Source organism: Stomoxys calcitrans, chromosome 1 (assembly GCF_963082655.1).
Source record: "Stomoxys calcitrans chromosome 1, idStoCalc2.1, whole genome shotgun sequence".
In the NCBI taxonomy this organism is placed as follows: Eukaryota; Metazoa; Arthropoda; class Insecta; order Diptera; family Muscidae; genus Stomoxys; species Stomoxys calcitrans.
This window is the reverse complement of record NC_081552.1, coordinates 209,270,235-209,290,413: the sequence shown is the minus strand read 5'-3', so window position 1 is coordinate 209,290,413 and position 20,179 is coordinate 209,270,235. Positions and strand designations below refer to the sequence as shown.

At 44.1% G+C, this 20,179-nt stretch overlaps 2 protein-coding genes across 3 annotated transcripts in view; one reads left to right on the top strand and one right to left on the bottom strand.

The window, feature by feature from the left end:
* The first annotated feature begins 12,953 nt into the window (after window positions 1–12,953).
* LOC131994024 (uncharacterized) overlaps window positions 12,954–20,179 on the top strand; it is a 54,037-nt gene continuing 46,811 nt past the window's right edge. The window contains exons 1-2 of one of the 2 annotated variants that reach the window (XR_009396380.1): window positions 12,954–13,635; window positions 14,961–15,210. Coding sequence is in view for 1 of the 2 variants with exons in the window: in XM_059360087.1 (XP_059216070.1) it covers window positions 12,989–13,635 (647 nt within the window). In the remaining variant the exon portion in view is untranslated. Of the gene's footprint in view, window positions 13,636–14,960; window positions 15,211–20,179 lie in introns of those variants that run through there. The other variant, XM_059360087.1, reaches the window with a different exon arrangement.
* Window positions 15,161–16,252, bottom strand: LOC106093996 (probable serine hydrolase). The gene is made up of 2 exons (XM_013261169.2): window positions 16,189–16,252; window positions 15,161–16,128 (listed from the first exon to the last, which is right to left on the bottom strand). Exons 1-2 carry the CDS (start codon window positions 16,189–16,191, stop codon window positions 15,187–15,189), a joined length of 945 nt encoding a protein of 314 aa, XP_013116623.1. The 5' UTR covers window positions 16,192–16,252; the 3' UTR covers window positions 15,161–15,186.

Below are 20,179 nucleotides of genomic sequence, written 5' to 3'. Positions count from 1 at the left end.
TGGATATAGCTGCCGTAGAGACCGATCTCTCGATTTAAGGTTTTGGGCCCATAAAAGGCTCATTTATAATCCGATTTCGCTGAAATTTAACACTATGACTTATGTTAGGCTTTTGGACATCCGTGTCCTTTATTTTCAGATCGGTCTCTTTTTGGACGTATGGCAGCTATATCTAAATTTGGACCGATCTCGGCCAAACTGACGAAGGATGTCGAAGGGCTCAGCGCAACTCACTGTCCAAAATTTCACCAAAATCGGATAATAAATGTGGCTTTTATGGGCCCAAGACCCTAAATCGGAGGATCGGTATATATGGCAGCTATATGCAAATCTGAACCGATCTGAGCCAATTTGACGGAGGATGTTGGAAGGCCTAACACAACTCACTGTCTCAAATTTCAGCAAAATCGGATATTAAATGTGGCTTTTATTGGCCTAAGACCCTTAATCGGCGGATCGGTCTATATGGGGGCTATATCAAGATATAGTCCGACATAGCCCATCTTCGAACTTAACCTGCTTATAGACAAAAAAAAGAATCTGTGCAAAATTTCAGTTCAATATCTCTATTTTTTAAGACTGTAGCGTGATTTCAACAGACAGACGGACAGACGGACGGACATGTCTAGATCGTCTTAGATTTTTACGCTGATCAAGAATATATATATATTTATAGGGTCGGAAATGGATATTTCGATGTGTTGCAAACGGAATGACAAAATGAATATACCCCCATCCTTCGGTGGTGGATATAAAAAGCCATGCCAGTCATGTACACTTAAGTAGAGCAATAACAAAAAATGGGAGCGAGCTCAGCAACATTTCGAAATGTATACCAATGGATGAATCAAGTAGCTTCTTTACAAAAAATTCCACAAATTAAAATCATCTCTTCCAACAAAATTTCTTAACAAAAATTCTAAAAAATGCCTAAAGTAATTAAAACAAGTAAAAGCATGCTAAGTTCGGCCGGGCCGAATCAGGAGAACCCACCACCATGGATTCTGCTACAAATGTGGGAAATAAATTTAGTTGAAGGGCATAATTTTATCCTACATACCAGACTTCTATCAAAATAGCAAAAATTAATGCTTCTAGGAACCGAACCAGGATGATTGGAAGATCGGTTTATATGGGAGCAGTATCAGGTTACAGACTGATTTGGATCTTATTTGGCATCGTAACAGAACATCGCATGCAAAATTTCTGCCAAATTGGACAAAAAATGCTTCTTGTAAGGACTCACGAAGTCAAATCAGGAGATCGGGGTATATAGGAGCTATATCAGGTTATAGACCGATTTGGACAATACTAGGCATAGTTGTTGAAAATCATAACAGAACACCACATGCAAAATTCCAGCCAAATCGGAAAAAAGTGCGGCTTGTAAGGGCTCAAGAAATTAAATCGGGAGATCGGTTTATATGGGAGCTATATCAGGTTATAGACCGGTTCGCACCGTACGTGGCAAGTTTGTTGGCAAGTCATAACAGAACACCACAAACGAAAATTCATATTTCCAGGTGTTACAAACGGAACGACTAAATAAATATACCCCCATCATAAGGTGGTGGGTATGCAAATATGGAATTTGTAGGCCTTTGCTGTGCATCACAGCTGAACGGAGGACGACACCATTTGATGCACTGAATTTTATGCTACACCTAATGCCTCTGGACATTGTGGCTAGACAAATTGCTGCGAATACTGCTGTGAGGCTGTGAGTTTTCTCTTTGGTCATGCGGTGGCTACGGACACGGTGTTATCCTTGACGCAATGCCCGATGTAACAGTTAGAGTGGATTACATATTGCCTAAGCTGCTTTTTAATAAAAAGTACTGTACACCACTATTCCTGACAGAGGAAGTAGCACAGACGACATTCGGATAGTTCCAAACTTTACCACCGGGTGGGCTTCGGGGTGTAATCTGAAGAACTTGGATTGGTCATACAGAGAAGGGTATCCGGCTACCGTAGTGTGTATCAAGTGGAGATCGTGGCAGTTAAAGATTTGTGGAATGGCTAAAATGTAATGTCATAACGACGTCTGGCATAAATGTCTTAACAGACAGCCATTAAATCTTTGGGGAACAAATTTCAGAAGTCAAAAACCCGCCCTCGGCTTTCACAAATCTCATTATCGAACCCATGGCAGCCGGTTGTACGCACCGGATTCACCCGATGGAACGCTTCATCGGCAAGGGCTGCCGCCTCAGTGTCTATGTTCGTCTTCTTTCGTCATGGGAGAGGCACATCCCGAAGTGTCTTCTCCGCACGCTTCTGGTCCGTTCCGGGATTGGAAAGAACCTCGGACCGTTGTTCTGTTCAGTTTGCCAGAACCGCTTCCATCTTCGGTCGGTGTCGGTGAGGTGTAACCGGTGCATGGACTGGGTACATTTCCGATCTTGCTCTGGCCTTACTTCACTACGGGAGTATAGTCATACTGGATATGTTTGCAAGGTGCTGTGCGAACATAGCCAGCAGCGGGTCACAAGAGTCGTCGTCGTCGGACTATGGGAAAAGAGCTATACAACGTGTACATACCGCCGGTTGGTAGCTGTGTCCCAATTAATGACCAAGCTTGCAACCCCGATATAAGTGGGTTGCTATCTGGCCATAATCGTCTGGTTCTGGGGGATTTTAATGCGCATCAGACGTCATGGCATTCTCCCCTAGGTAACGACCAGCGTGGCATAGCTTTGGCAGAGCAGCCATTTTCATTGCATCCCCTGATCTCCTGAGTGACGTATCCTGGCAAGCCGTCAGCTCTTTGGGGTCAGACCACCTCCCCATAATTCTCACCATCGACCAACCACCCAACTTCATAACCTCTAAGCGGCGGAGGTTTATCAAACAGAAAAAGGCCGATTGGGCTGGCTACAGAGAGTATACCAATTGCCGCTTCAGTGAACTGCCACCCCACTTCGGATGTGCTAGTTGCCGAGAGAAATTTCCGAAACATCATCAACGCAGCAGCCGCTCGCCTTATAACAGCCGGTCGAATACCCCCAGTGCGGCCCAATTTCCCGGCGCAGGTACTGGTTGTATGGACGTGGGATCCAGAATCAGCGATCTGAATCTGGAAATAAACAGGGTAGTCAACGAACATAAGCGGAATTTGTGGCTGGAACACTTGGAGCAATGTAACTTAGGCACCGGTTTAGGCAAGATGTGGTCTACTGTTAAGTCACTCTCGAACCCCGATAGACGGGATGACAGAACCTCAGTCAATTTTGACGAAGTAACCGTGACTGATCCGAAGAAATGCGCCAGGTTGTTCAACCGTCAATTTGTTGTGCATTCCGAGAGTAACAGAGCAAGGAGGAGAGCCATTCACCGTATCCGTGGTCCCCGTGCCGATGGACAGCCATCACAATTCACCGTGGGCAAGGTTACGAATGTCATTCGTAACTGCATATCATTCAAGGCATTGGGCCTCGACTGAATCTCTACACTGATGCTGAAGAATCTGGATTTACCTGAAGTTGAGTACCTTACTACTGTCCTCAACCTGTCTTTCAACACTCATATAGATCCCGATGGCTGCAAAATGTGCAGAGTGATGATCCCGCAACTGAAGCCTAGAAAATGCCCCACTTTGGGGGAGTCGCACAGACCGATCTCTCTTCTCTCTCCAGTAGCCAAGACGCTTGAGGCATTACTCCTCCCGAACCTCGTAGGAGAATTTCCATTCGCCGAGCATCAAAATAGATATCGAAGACTGCATAGCACAGCAACTGCTTTGCATGCCATCACCGCACGCATTTGCCTTGACTTCAATCAGCCCTGGCCATGATAGGACGGTCCTCATGGCACTGGATCTATCGAAGTCATTCGACACAGTCAGCCATGACGTGTCGCCAACACGTTCCTCCAGCCAGGGCTGAAACACTGGGAATTTAGGGATAAGAAGTCGATGCATCGTAGAGTGAAACAGGGAGTTCCCCATTGTGAGGTGATATCTCCGGCTCTGTTTAACCTCTACCTATCCTCCATCCCACCTCCTCCAGACGGCATAGAGATCGTATCATATGTGGACGATTGTGCGATCATGGCACCAGGCCCCCCATCTGACATTTGCGATAGGTTGAACGTCTGCCTCAACGAACTTGCCTCATGTTTCGCTACAAGAAATCTGAAGAATTCCGCCACCAAATCTTCGGCTACATTGTTCACTACAAATACGCGTGAGGTGAATACTGAGCTGGCTGTGATGGTCGATGGAGAAATGATACCAACCACCAAATGTCCCAAAATACTTGGCGTCACATTTGACAGTTCTTACACATTCTCCCCACATGCCACAGCAATTTGCGACCAAGTCAAAAGTAGAAACAAGGTCAAATCTCAAATCACTTGCTGGCGGCAATTGGGGGGCAGAAAAAGAAACCTTGTTGACCACGTACAAAGCAATTGGCCCGCCTGTGGTAAGTTATGCAGCGCCAGTGTTGTGTCATCAACTTTGTGACACGCAGTGGAATAATATTCAGATCTGTCAGAATGCCGCCCTTTCGAACTGCAACGGGCTGTCGCCTCAGTTCTCACGTGGACCACCTCCATCAGGAGACAAAGGTGCTACCAGTGCGAAGACATAACTACATGTTGTCTAAGCAATACCTTTTGGGCTGTCATCGCAGAGACCATCCAAATCGTCATCTTGTGGATAGATCCACCGCCCAGAAGTCTTAAGATTCTGCGTGAGGTTCTGCGCTACAAGAGAGAACCTCTAGATCAAGCAGGTCTATACAACATTCATGCAGACACGTAGCAGATGCGGTAAATGACTACCGGGTGAATGTAGACCTTGGAGAACGACTGCCCCCCATTGCACCTGAAGAAATTGACCTCCCCGGCAAACCCAACTATTTTTGATTCAGTTACGTTCCGGCAGATGCAGCCACCTCAACTTCTACAAATCAAGGATTCATGCTGACGTGCAAGATTCACGTCACCTGTTTAACTGCCCAGCCAGACCCACTCGACTCAGACCCAGATCCCTGTGGACTGGTTCTGGACACTCAACAGAATCAAGCAGACGATAGATAGAACACAACAAACTACCACGACAACAACAACAACAAATCTCTTAACGAGAGGGATAAACAGTTCAAAGTTCACCTGTTTCTAGGAAATATCCAAAGGAATCGAGCTTGCGAGACTAGGAACTACTCTACACATCCCAGAGAAAGTGGAATCCGTGGGTGTGCCTTTAGCGACATTTAAGCAAAGTCTTCAGGATCAGGCCCCAAGCGAACGAATGACAAGTGGTCACAAAGGGGAGTTGTGAACACTCCAAAATAATATGGCCTAATCTCGACTTGAAGAAGTCTACCGTCAGCGACATCAAGCTGGCTAGAACAGACGACTCAGTCATTGTGTTTGTCAAGACAGGTCACTTTCTTATCGGTAAGCACTGAAGTTTGCAAGTATCAATTCCAGCAAAAGCTATAAGGACTGCGAGAAAGAGGAGACTGTAGAACATCTGCTGTTTGTGTGTCTCGCTCTGGCAGGCAGAAGGAGTTCCACTTTAGGTTCTCATTTCTCAGAGAAATTGTCTGATTTAGCGGATGCGAACATTCGCAAGTTATTGGGCTTTTTAAAGCGATCTGGATGTTTCAACGGTAGGAACTGGAAGGCATCTTCTTTCTACTTCCATAATCCGATTGAGATTATGGTCACTTCCAGGGATCGACGGACTCGGGTTACGACTGAACGATCCAGGTGCTGGAAAGATCGAGACGTGAACTGGGACTTGTATGTGGAAAGTTTTAGGGAGACTGCATCAGCATTGTCTTTAGATGACTTTAGGGCACTGACTATAGATGACCAAATTGCTAAGGTAGACGAGTGGATGTGCGCGGTGAATGATGCGCTCCTTGGCAGACGTCGAAAGGCGAAACCAAGTAAGGTCAAGTGGTGGACCCGTGAGCTGGAGACAATGCGGCGGAACGTCAGGCGTCTGAGGAAGCGATTCCAAAGAGCCAGAAGTTCCAATGCTGAGGATCTTGTCTCACGCCGAAACGACTACCTTAGCAATTTGAGGACGTACAAGCAACTGTTGATTAGGAGCAAGGAAGATCACTTTAGGAGATTTGTACAGGACAACAGAGATGATCCGCGTGTGCCGGCGCGGTGGGCAACAGGGTTCTAGTCAAGGTGACCTGGGCGGTTTTAGAGTGGGTGACAACGTGTTGACTTCTTGGAACGAGTGTGCTAGGGTGTTAATGGGAACGTTCTTTCCCGATGCGGATGAGCACGAACAGGCTCCCAGTGTGGAGATGATCGTGCCTCCTCCAAGTCTGGAAAGGGTCGAGATAGTGGACAGTGTCTGCCGGCTTAGAAGCGGGAGGTCACCTGGCATGGACGGTATGACTGGACAGATGTGTAAAAGCATCTGGAAGGCTATACCTGACCATGTCGAGTTGATCCTCACACGATGTGTCGAAGCAGGTTATTTCCCTCGTACGTGGAAATGTGCTCGAGTCGTAGTCCTTCTGAAATCGCCCGATCGATTGAGGAGCAATCCAAGATCGTATCGGGGCATCAGTCTCCTCCCCGTGCTTGCAAAAGTATTGGAGAGGATAATGGTGACAAGATTTAGGGAGGGCTACGAGGAGGGTACTTCTCCGTACCAGTTCGGCTTTCGGGAGGAAAAGAGCACTGTGGATGCCTGGATCCACGTGCAGAACTGTGTGAGAGAATCGAGCGCCAAATATGTCCTTGGCATATTTGTCGATTTCAAAGGCGCGTTTGATTACCTTTCATGGCGTAGTGTACTCACGAGATTAGGCGAAATAGGTTGTCGGGAACTTTCTCTCTGGCGTAGTTACTTCTGTGATAGAAGAGCTTGCGTGGTTGGTGCTAGCGATACGGTTTGGAAGGATATTCAGCGTGGCTGCCCTCAGGGCTCCATCTGTGCTCCATATATATGGAACCTCATGATGGATCCTCTGCTGGGACGTCTCGCTGAGTTTTTAAAATCAGCGCATATGCGGATGACCTGCTCATCCTGGTTGAAGGAGATTCCAAACTTGCTCTGGAAACTCGTGGTGAGCTTGCCATGGGCATTGTGCGCGAATGGAGCGATCGTGTTGGTGTTGACGTCGCGGAGGACAAAACCGTGACAATGTTGCTCAAGGGCATCTTGTCGCGGAATCGTCCACCCACGATTCGATCTGGTAGAGCTAGTATCAGGAACGTAGCGCTCGTCAAATATCTGGGAGTGACTGTTTCGGAGAGAATGGGTTTCCTGGTCCATTTGGATCGGGTGAAGGAGAAGATGACTGGAGTAGCCGGCATGGTTAAGCGTGTTCTGAGAAGTGATTGGGGTCTTAGTCGTCGCGCTGTTCGGTCCATATAAGGTGGTCTATTTGTTGCTTGTGCAACTTATGGAGCGCCTGTATGGCACGGAATTGCTGCGACTGTCTTAGGACGGAAGAAGATCCTCTCTTGTCAGAGGGTGGCAATGCTGGCTTGCTTGCCTGTGTGCAGGACTGTTTCGGCATGTGCACTACAAGTATTGCTTGGCGCGCCCCCGCTTGACTTACTCGTCAGTTACATGACCGTTCTGTATAGTGTGAAAAAGGGAATTCCATTAGTGCGTGAGGATTGGCTCACCGCTTCGGAGCTTGCAGATGGGGATATTAGGCGGCTCAAGACACTCCTTTTGGAGCGTCTTGATGATAGGTGGAGGACTAGATGGACGAACAGTGACAATGGTCGGGTGACTTACGAATTTATTCGTGACGCGACGTTCGTACGAGACCGCCCGGACTTTGGCTTCGGCCTAAGTCTGGGCTTCATACTGACGGGACATGGTTCCTTTAATGCATTTTTGCATCAGAGGAACCTGTCCGCGACTGATTTGTGCGACTGTGGGAGACGTGAGGACTGGAGGCATGTACTGACAGAATGCCCGTACTATGCAGACATTAGAGATTTAGGCGCGATGGGGATTAGCGAGGCGGTGTGGGATTTCACTAGGGCCCTTGAGGACGAGACGACTGTTGCAAGGCTGGCCACCTTTCCCGGGAAGTATTTCTTAGGAGGCGGACTAGACTTAGTGGAGGTATGAATGCACGCTAGTTATCCATAACGAGGTGTTGCTGTGCTGGCGCGACTGTGTGATTTGGTGCTGCGCATGGCATGGCCTGGCACCTGCCTTGCCCATGTTGATGCAGCGGTGTTTGCCCATTATTGATTCCCTTAGCTGTTGTGGTTGTGATCGGTCACCCGTGAGGGTGGCCGCGTTGATTGTAAAGTCCCATGTTGTTGCTGATTTATGTGGCGTAGCCCGTGAGGGCTGCCGTGTCCTGTTTGTGTTTTGTGTATATTGTCTAGCTGTATGTTTGATGCATACTCTTGTATGTTGGCTGAGGTCGGCGTAGGGTGATTTTCTCCCATTCAGGTGACCAGTCCGGAACGGTTTGGGGTTCAACTGGTAGTAGTCTTTTAAGGCTACGAAGTCTGACCGGAGACTTTAATCTGGTACCACGGGTGTCAGGAGCCCCTGGAACTTTGGTTCCAGCCTGACAATGGTGAGGCCCCAGTGGGGAGCAACGTGGTGGCTGTGGTTTGTACCCAAATCGCGGGTAGAGCAAAAGCTCGGCGTGGAGTTGCGTTTTCAACCGGGTGCCGTGACCCATAGATCGGAAGGAGTTTTAGGTAGTGCTCCGCTCCTAACCAAGGAGGTGAACACGTCCAAATACGTGGGATCAAATTGGTACTCATGTGTGGATTACCACATGTGGGGGCGTTGGTAGACGCATTGTATTCACCCTTGGGCCTTGGGCCTCGCAGGTTTGGGCCGTGATGGCAGGTATCTGCGTAAAACTCGACATTCGTGTTCCTATGGTATCACAATGAATGAAAACGTCTATGTAAGTCTGAAGGCAGACTGCCACCTAGTTTAGCCCGGCCTTTTTTTTAGTCAATTTACCTATGGACACGGCCTTGTCCTCTTTTGAAGAGGAAATCATTTTTTCGCTTGCAGAGTGAGAAGTTCACATTCTTTCCATTGTTTACTTCATGTGATAAAAACATTTCGTCTTTAGGGAAATACTTTTCTATAAGAGTCATATTTTCTAGAAAAATGAAAAGCCATGCTTATCAACTCGTTCACATCTAAAGTGGAACATAGTAGAGTAGGAGCAAGAACATATATTTTTGTGCACTATACAATTGCACATCATCCCCCTCAAGAGACGCAATCTCTATGCAGATTTTCTCTCAACAAAAGCCAGAAAGTAATTTCCTGTTTCTTAGAAGGAGAATAAACCGACACTAGAAAATGGTGCAAAACGACAAAGTGTATAAAACGTAATGGTGGGACTTCTTTGCAATAGGAAGACTTAAAATCTTTTACATCAGCTCTTCGAGTACCTGAATGAAGCTAATTCGAATAATCTACGTTGATGGTTGGACCTTAATGATACATTTATTAACAACATCATGGCCATCATCACGTTGATCGTAGCCTAGCATAGTACCATCATTTCCACTATGTCAGCTTTGCCGCACACTCTCTTCTTATCCTTTCGGGTCTTTGGCAATTTGCAAATTCGTTGCCATCGTTTATGTCCCTGGCTGCTTATGTGGTGTTTTTTTTTTTTTTTAAGTCAGTCGATTTAAACTTTTGTATAACAAAAGAGTCACTTTTGGCTTTCCTTCTTCACTCTTTCGTATTTACACCCTACACCACTGCTGTGGTACAGGGTATTATAACCTCATGCATTTGTTTGCAACGCTTAGAAGGAGAGGATATGTATAAGCCGATTGATTCGGAATCACTTTCTGATTTGATTTAGCCGTCTAAGTATTCTTTTAATCAGTTCACCGCTAGCATTTGTTGCCCAATCGAAATATTGCACGCATAATTTTTTGGGTCAAGAAAATCATTTCAAAATTTGAAACGGAACAAACACACAAACCGTATAGACTCAAAAACGCCTGAACCGATTACCTTGTGTAGGTTGGTCTGGAAGGAAACCTCGGCTATATAATTTATTGATATCGAGAGGGCGGCGGACCCTCCCCCTTACCACGAAAGTATTAGCCATAGATAAAAGTGGACCGATCAAAACAATATGGGATTCAAATGAAAGGTATTCAAGAGTAGAGTACGAATTCCATAATAAAAGTTGGATCCAAGTACCTGGGAGCCACCCCAGCCCCAAAACCCCTTAAAATAAGTTTATTTGACGATCATGGCAATATGGGACTCAAATGAAAGGTATTCGGGAATAGATTACGAATATGGCCAGGAAGTAGGAATAGGCTTTATAATTTATTGAAAACGGAATGAGGGCGGACCCTCCACCCTTACCCCAAAATCAAAAGTGGACCGATAAGGACAATCAAATGAAAAGTGTGCGGGAGTAGATAACGAATCTGGCATACAAATTCACGTCGAAGTATAGGGGGTCACCCCACCCCCACAAAAACGGCCAAACACATTGACACATTAGCCAATCAAGGATATATGGGATTCTGGTCTGGAAGGAAACATAGGCTATATAATTTTTCGGTATCGGAAGGCGAACGGATTCTCCCCCTTATGCAAAAAACACAACCCAAAAGCAAAAGTGGAACGATCGGGACGATATGGTTATCAAATGAAAGGTATTGACATATTGAACAAGAATATGGTATTAAAATTTGGGTCTAAGTACCCAACCCCAAAACTCCCCCAAACAGACATATTGAACGTTTATTTCAATATGGATCTCAAATGACAGGTATTCGGGAGTAGATTTCGAATCTGGCATGCAAAATCAGATCGAAGTATAGGGGGTCACGCCGCACCTCAAAAATGCCATTAGACCCATTGTGACTATATAATACTTGGATGAACCGATTTTCATAAAATGTTCATAGATCGTGTACGTTTGTCTGGAAGGAAACGTAGGATATCGGGTGGAGGCGGACCCTCTCCCTTACCCCAAAAACGCCACCCATATCCCAAAGTGGTCCCATTGGGCACAAAAAGGGTATCAAATGAAAGGTATTGGAGACCAGAAAACGTATATGGTATAAAAATTTTGCTCCAAGTACCCAGCGGGCACCTCTAAACGTGTACGTTTGTCTGGAAGGAAACATAGGACATCAGGTGGAGGCGGACCCTATCCCTTCCCCAAAAACGCCACCCATATCCCAAGGTAATCCGATGAGCACAATAAGGATATTAAATCAAAGGTATTGGAGACCAGAAAACGAATATGGTATAAAAATTTTGGTCCAAGGACCCAGCGGGCCCCTCCAACCCTCCAAACAGATATACCCGAAGTTCATGTCAGTATGGGACTCCAATGAACAGTATTAGGCAGTAGATTACAAATATGGCATAAAACATAGGCCCCATCGCCAAATGCCCCCAAATGGGCATATTAGCCGACCATGGCTATATGGGACTCAAATGAAAGATATTAGGGAGTAGATTACGAATATGACATTAAAATTTACGTTCAAGTCTAAGTGGCGCTTTTCCTCCTAGATGGGTTATTTGACCCATTATGACAATATGGGACTCAAATCAAAGGTATTTGAGAGTAGAAAAAGGAATTTGATATCCAATTTTAGAGCCAAGTGTTTTGGGGTACGCCGTAAAGCATCCCCTAAACTGAACTTCATATTCGTTGGAAATAAAGAACGAATTTGATATCTAATATCAGTGCATAGTGCCGGTGGCCGCTCCAACACCAAAACATCCTCCAAACGGTTCATATTTACCGGCCATGGCAATATGGGGCTTAAATTAAAGGGATTTGAAGGTGCAGCACTAATTTGATATCCATATTTGAGTCCTAATGTCTGAGGTGCCATCCCTCCTCTAATGAGAACATTACCCTAAGGAAGAACATTACCACCAGGAACCGAGAAGGGGCAAATTCTCTCACATCAATGAGTGCTTTCCGACTCAAGTTTAAACTCAATGATAAGGGACCTTTTTTATAACCGAGTCCGAACGGCGTCCCGCAGTGCGCCACCTCTTTGCGGAAGATTTTTTATATGACCATGCAATTTGGTTTGAACAAAATGGATATGAAATCATGCTGGAGAATACTTTTGAAAAACAAAAAATTGCAATTTCACTATAAGGCCATAAATTTAAATAACATCCCTCGCATGAGTCGCATTTTTGTGTAAAAGTCCAAATTGGATTTGCTGTCGTAGCCTAAAATAGCATCAGTTACTTGGAGTTACCTATGAAGCTGAACGCCCGGCTTAGAATCCTGGCGAGAACATCAGAAAACAAATAATTCAGAGGTGGTTATCCCCTCCTAATGCTGGCGACGTTTGTGAGATACTATGCAATGTAAAAACTTCTACCCCAAGAGGTGTCGCACTGCGGACTCAGCTATGACAAGTATGAACGGGCTAAAGCCGGGCGAAGCTGGTTTTAGATATGCCGTTTTGGATATGCAGACTAAGTCGTCGAATTTAAAATTTGCTTAAATCAACAACATATCAAATGTTGTTGATATTCGATCAAAATTCGTACATATTGTAGGAGCCATTGGGTAAACCGCACAGACGGACAGACAGACGTACATAGCTAAATCATAAGGTGATTCTGAGTCGATCGGTATACTTTCCAAGGGGGTATCTTTCTTCCTTCTGGGTGTTGAAACAAATTCACTACATTTTAATACCATGTACCACAGTAGGGAGGCCCCTTAGGATTGAGCTTAAACTTGAGTGCTGATTGATATGTAAGAAGTTTGTCCCTGCTCCTTAATGGAATGTTCATGAGAACAGCCCTAGTTATGTAGGGCTAATGGCAGACGACTTATTCTCACTTTAGCGTATTACCAACAGCTTCTTTTTTTTCGATTTTTTTTTTCACTTTCGTTATCCTTGCTCAACTATGACTGTGTCACATCGCATCCTTCCTTTGATATTGTCAAGAAAATGACATTTAATTCTGTTGTTATGTTCTGCTGCCACTGCCAGGACCACAGACGCGGATGTTCATCTTCATCAGCGTCGGATGCCAGCCAAAATATGCGACTGGCCCCTCCTTGCGTCCCTCGTGCTACATCCGTATATGCTTCGCCACCCGTATCGCTCACACACACACACACACACACACACACACACACACACATGTAACCATGAATCCTTTGTGTTAAATTATGTTCAATTGTGGCATGTTGCCAATGGCAACATTAACATTTACATTTGCCGCTGTCTTCGCTACTTTTACTATTCCCCTTCCTCCGGTGGCATTGGCAAAAGTGAGGGCGTTTTGCACAGCATAACACTGTGTGCAGTATTTTCACATGACGAGGGAAAAACTAGCATGAAATTGGATGAAAGCCAATACTTAAGAGGATCATATTTCACACAACTTAGAGAGACAGAGAGAGAGCGAGAGAAAAATACATCGTTTACTGTTTTTAATGCTCGTTCATTAACAACAAACAAATGCCAGTCCGCCAGCCAGTGCCAGGAAAATAAGAGAACAAAACGGGATTTAACTCCAAACTGCAGCAAGACAGCAATACTGGCAAGAAATGCAAATAAAATGAAATTTTGTTTACTGCAGGCTTCCATGGAAATGGGGCAATTCATTAATGGATTTATGGTTAATTACAAATCCACCACGAAAGGCGATGTACATGTATTTTTTATTTGGTAAGTATATACGAGATTTTAAATATAAAAGCAATTATTAAATATTAAAGTAAATTCAGTTTTTAAACTTCAAATGAAATGTCCCATTAAATTCAATACGTAAATTATTGTCTAAGGCGGCTTTGTAGTCGACAAAACAATTAAAAAAAAAAATGGCAAGTGTCAATCTGTTACTATTGGGTCCAGGATTTAACGTTTTGTCAATTTCTCATTTATGATGAACTAGCTGAACAGGGCCCTTTCCGCTGCGCCTTCTTTCACTCTCTTATTATACCCTCCACCATAGGATGGTGGTATACTAATTTCGTCATTCTGTTTGAAACTCCTCGAAATATTCGTCTAAGACCCTGTAATGTGTGTATATTCTTGATCGTAATGGCATTTTAAGTCGATCTAGCCAACTAGCCGTCCGTCTGTCCGTCCGTTTGTCCGTCCGTCTGTTCGTCCCTCTGTCCGTCCTCCTGTCTGTCGAAAGTGCGCTAACTTTCGAAGGAGTAAAGCTAGCCGCTTGAAATTTGACACAAATACTTTTTATTAGCGTAGGTCGGTGGGTATTGTAAATGGGCCAAATCGGGCCATGTTTTGATACAGCTGCAATATACACCGATCTTGGGTCTTGACTTCTTGAGACTTTAGAGGGCGCAATTCTCGTCCGATTTGACTGAAATTTTGCTTGAGGTGTTTTACTATGACTTTCAACAACTGTGATGATTATGGTTCAAATCGGTCCATAAACTTATATAGCTGTCATATAAACCTATCTAGGGTCTTGACTTCTTGAGCCACTAGAGGGCGCAATTATTATCCGATTATGCTGAAATTTTACATGAGGTGTTTTGTAATGACTTTCAACAACTGTGCTAAGTAAGGTTCAAATCTGTCCATAACCTGATATAGCTGCCATATACACCGATATGAGGTATTGACTTCTGGAGCCACTAGAGGGCGCAATTATCCGATTTTGCTGAAATTTTGCATTAAATTTTTTGTTATGACTTTTTTTTTTGAGTATTACTTTTGTCATAAGGGGAAGAGTCCGCCCCCATCCCGATATCAAAAAATTATTGGGTTGCCCAAAAAGTAATTGCGGATTTTTTAAAAGAAAGTAAATGCATTTTTAATAAAACTTAGAATGAACTTTAATCAAATATACTTTTTTTACACTTTTTTTCTAAAGCAAGCTAAAAGTAACAGCTGATAACTGACAGAAGAAAGAATGCAATTACAGAGTCACAAGCTGTGAAAAAATTTGTCAACGCCGACTATATGAAAAATCCGCAATTACTTTTTGGGCAACCCAATATATAGCCTATGTTTTCTTTCAGACCAACCTACACAATCTGTGAAAATTTCAAGGTAATCCGATCAAGCGTTTTTAAATCTATACGGAACAAACACAAATTGCTTTTTATGTAGAGTATTGAGACCAGGCTATAGTGATTTCCGGATTAAAACGAAAAGATTCCACACGGCCAAAATTAGTACCTTATTACCTGCTAGATTTGTAAATAAAATATGCATGATGTATTGTATTTCATTCCAAACATTTAATTATAATTTATTCTCAACATTCAATATCTCTGGAGGTCTGTGTTTTGCTAGAAACGGTGAAATATAATCCGCCACTCTATCCGCATTGTTAAGATGACAATGATGTTTTGCATTGGGCACAACATGGTAAGCAAAAACTGGATTATTTGATTTAAGGATTTGCAAAACTTCTTGGGTTAGACTTGAATCTTCATTAATATGCTCAGAGTCCTTTGCTTTTAAAATCAGCCATTTTATGTTCAACATTCTCTTAGCCATAGCAATACAAAGTCCCGGCTCTGTGTTGAATTCTTGAAAATATTTTATGGCTCCATCGCGAGAAAAATAAAATTCATCCTCCACCCCTGGGTTTACGGCAGCAATATTTCTCTCCAATACATATTTTGTTTTCTCAATATCTATGGATTGTCCCGAACCCTCATGTAATAATTTTTCCAAATTTTCAAATTTATATGTAGGCGGTTTTTTACCATTCTTGGCCAATTTGCGTTCGATTTCGACCACATATTTATCCGTTGTGTAGGCAAGCGCTTTTATTTGCCATTCCAATGGGTGATAGCGGCAGTGAACTATGTCAATGTTTACCATGACATCTACCAGTTGGGGATATAAGGCGGCAAACATATACGCGATACTTGTACCCATGGAGTGACTTAGCAATGAGACCTTTGGCCACTTGAAGTGCCCGGCCACTTCTTTGACAGCGCGAATATAGTCCATGGTGCGATACATAACACCGGGAGGGTTGTGAAAAGATCTGCCATGACCAGGTAAATCAATGGCCAAAATAGCCACTTGACGACTCAATAGGGGAGCCAGCAGAGCAAAGCTACCAGCATTGTCTTGCCATCCGTGTAAGGCTAGAATGGGTCGTTCGTTGCGATTGCCATACCAACGGCCCGCTATGTAGCCCAAACCAATGGGTATTCGAATTTCCTCATGCTAAAAATTTGTTAAAAGCGGTCATTGTTACTCGAGTAATTTTTGTGGCATTGTTGTTACCATGTTATCTTGTTATTCCCAGAGAATTGCCGAGACGTCTTTACCATGACAAAACCAGTTTTCAACTATTCTCATCATGTTTCCACTAAAGATACAAATACTCGTATCTCACATAGAGTGTGGTCAATGAGTTAGCTCTCTACTTCTCTCCAACTATGCAACAGGGTTGCCATATCCAAAACACGGATGCTTTCACCGAAATGGGGGGTACAAAAATCTACTTTTTTCATTGAACGATTCAATTAAAGTCATGTTGAACACATGTACAAAGGCATTCATTTCGGATGGGACTGAAAATTGTTTCGTACTACGTTTCTGAGTGCAGACTTTCAAACTGTTCAAAAACTGAGTTTGTTTAAAAAACGGATGCAAGTTTTATCACCTACACCACTACTGTCGCACAAGGAAAGAGAGATGGATCCCTTACGAAGCATACCGATCGGCTAAGAAAGACTTTCTGATTCTATTTAGCTATGTCCGTCCCTCAGTCGGTCTGTCCGTCTCAAAAGAGAAACAAACAAAAAAACAGGCAAAAAAACTTGAAAAATTTAAAATTCGGCAGAACCCGGCCAGGATTCGAACCTGGGCTCACAGAGCAATAGCGAGAGCCATTGCCGTTGTCTTAGCGTTCGAAGCCATCAATACAACTTCCAACAGCTGCACAAAATCATGTGTAGTACTTAAGAAGTGTAATTTGTCACAGACAGATTGTCTGTCATTACACAAAAATACACCCATTGGGAAATATACAGCTAATAAGCAAGGTTGTCGAGCTTGTTTATGCGGTAATTGTATCATCGATGCGTTTTCGCTATTAACACGATTCAAATACAACATACCAACGCACGGCCCTTGAAGCCATCACGCCTAATATGGTTGAAAACCAAAGACGAAACGCGTCCCATAGTGGTTGGTGTGTGTTGCTATCTTTGGCTTTCCTTTACCATTTGCATCTCCGATCATTGAGCTCGCCTCAAAAGAGAAACAAACAAAGAAAATTTTATTTAAGAAATTCCGTGCTACTTACAAAATCCTTAATTGTTTTTCATGTCACGCCCCTAGTTGGTTCATGTCTGGTATTGTGTCCCCACCTAAGTGCCGGTATCTGTTAGACGTTAAAGCCGGACAATGACAAAGGAAATGCTCCAACGTCTCATCATCTTCCCCACATGCCCTACACATGCTATCACTTGCCGCAACGATTTTACATAAGTGAGCTCGTAGTCCTATGTGGCCTGTTATGATAACAATAGCTATACTGACCTCCTTTTTACTTGCTTTCAGTAATAGCCTCGTCTTCTCACTATCTGGATCCCCCCATAGGATTTTCGCCGTCCTACCAACCGTTTCGCTGTTCTACAATGTTACATGCGCATTCGTCGCCCACTCCCTTAACTCGGACTGCGTCGACCCGAAAGATTTCGGTTTGACCAAGTTTATTGACGGCAGTCCTCTGGCCTTCACCGCCAAATCGCCTGCCCTTTCATTTGCCCTTACTCCGTTATGGCCCGGCACCCAAACGATGCGGATTTTGCCATCCTCAGAGAATGCGTTAATCTACTTCTTACACTGCAAGACTGTTCGTGACCTTACCGTACAGGTTATTATTGCCCTTATGGCAATTTCACTGTCCGTAAAGATGTTCACACTCGACGTCCTCGCGTTAGGACGACACCACTTCACGCATTCCGTGATCGCCCGGATCTCCGCCTGCAGGACCATATTATGGTTAGGCAGTTTAAAACAGATGTCAGTCCCTGGGTTCTCAATGTAGACCCCCAGGCCCACTCTGTCCTCTAGCTTTGATCCATCCGTGTAACATGATCTTCCAGATGGCAATACTAGGGTTCCGTCAGTCCAAAACTGTGCCGATGGCAGCAGTACTTCGCACTCGACTTCAAGGTTCATCTCAGGTATCCGATCGGAAACCTCTCCACTTCCTTCCAGGTTTCCTATCGTCGCCTCGATTATACCGCGATGTTATGAGCTGCTCCCATCCTCAATCCATTCTTAAATCTCATATCCGTAGTGGCTGCTTCACACTAAATCTGTATATCAATGGGTCGGATATCTAGAATAGTCTCCAGAGCCCTAGTGGGCGTGGTCCTCATCGCTCCGCCTATGCCAAGACAACATGTTCTCTGAACCTGTTGTATGGTCCGTATGTTGTACTTTTTCTGCATAGCAGTCCACCAAACTACTGAGGCATAAGTAAGTATTGGTCTAATCACGCTCCTGTAGAGCCAGTGAACTATCCTAGGATTCAGGCCCCATTTCGAGCCCAACATCTGTGAGCCTTCTCAGTACGCTCCTAAATATGACACTTCCAAATCAGTTTCCTGTCCAAGATCACACCTAAGTATTTGACCTTTTCAGATATCGAAATCGTCTTATTGAGGAAACGTAGTGCGTCCATGAAAATCGATCTCCTTATTTGGCTTCCTGAGCCCCTACAAGCAGCAATTTTTAGCTGAAATTTTGCATGTAGTGTTTCGTTATGACTTCCAACATCTGTGCCAAGTACGGTTCTAATCGGTGGATAACTTGATATAGCTCCCATATAAACCTTTCCATTGGGCTTTTGGTCCTCCCGGTTTGCGTGTTCCACCGTGTTTGCCTTCAAAAGACTTCTTTGGTGGAGCTTCTTCATACATTCTGACAACATAACCTAGCCAACGCAGCCGTTGTATTTTGATGCGTGTGACTATGCTATCGTCGTCATACAGCTCATACAACTCGTGGTTCATACGTCGCCTGTATTCTCCATTAACGCAAGCTGGTCCATATATTTTACGAAGTATCTTTCTCTCAAATACTCCAAGCACTGCCTCATCTGCTTTCACAAGTACCCAAGCTTCAGAACCATATAACAGCACGGGTAGTATCAGTGCCTTGTAAAGTGTAGTCTTCGTCTGTCGAGAGGTGGCCTTGTTTCTAAACTGCTTAAATAGTCCAAAGTAGCATCTGTTTGCCAGTATTATTCTTCGCTTAATCTCAAAACCAGTGTCATTCGTTTCGGTTACGGCGGTTCCGAGGTGGATAAAGTTACTAACTATCTCAAAGTTGGTGTTCCCAACTTTCTCCATTTTCTTTATCTGCTCGGTTGTGCTAGGCTTTGAAACCATCCATTTCGTCTTATCTCCATTTACTGCCAGACCCATTTTCACTGACTCTCTTTCGATTCTTTCAAAGGCAGCAGTTACTACTTCCGGTGACCAAGCTATGATATCGATGTCGTCGTCATAGGCGAGTAGCATGTCTTCTCTTGCGATTAGTTTGCCATATCTATTCACATCTGCATCTCGTATAATCTTCTCCAGCAGGATATTAAAGAGATCACATGATAGTCTGTCTTCTTGTCTGAAACCTCGTTTGGTATTAAATGGTTCGGAGAGATTCTTTCCTATTCTTACTGAGGAACGCGTATCAGCAAGTGTCATCCTGCAGAGTCTTATTAATTTTGCAGGAATACCAAACGCAATGGGGTATCGAAAACGGCTTTATAGTCAACAAAGAGATGGTAGGTGTTAATTTGTCCTTCTCGGGTCTTTTCCAGGATTTGACGCAGTGTGAATATCTAGTCTAGGGTGGATTTACCTGGTCTAAAGCCGCATTAATAGGGCCCAATTATCTCTTTGACTTTAGGTTTTAATCTTTCACACAGTACGCTCGAGAGTATCTTGTATGCCATGGAGAGGAGACTTATTCCTCTGTAGTTGCCACATTCCGTCTTGTCTCCTTTCTTGTGTACGGGACATAGTATGCTGAGGTTTCAATCATCGGGTATGCGTTCTTCTAGCCAGATTGCGCAGATAAGCTGATGCATACGCCTTATCAGAGTGTCGCCTCTGGTCTTATATAGTTCAGTGGGTAACCCGTCGGCTCCTGCTGCCTTGTTGTTCTTTAGTCGGGTTACTGCTACTTGGACCTCATTCTGACTAGGAGGTTAACATGCTATACCATCATCAGGGATTGGTTCTGTGGTATCCTC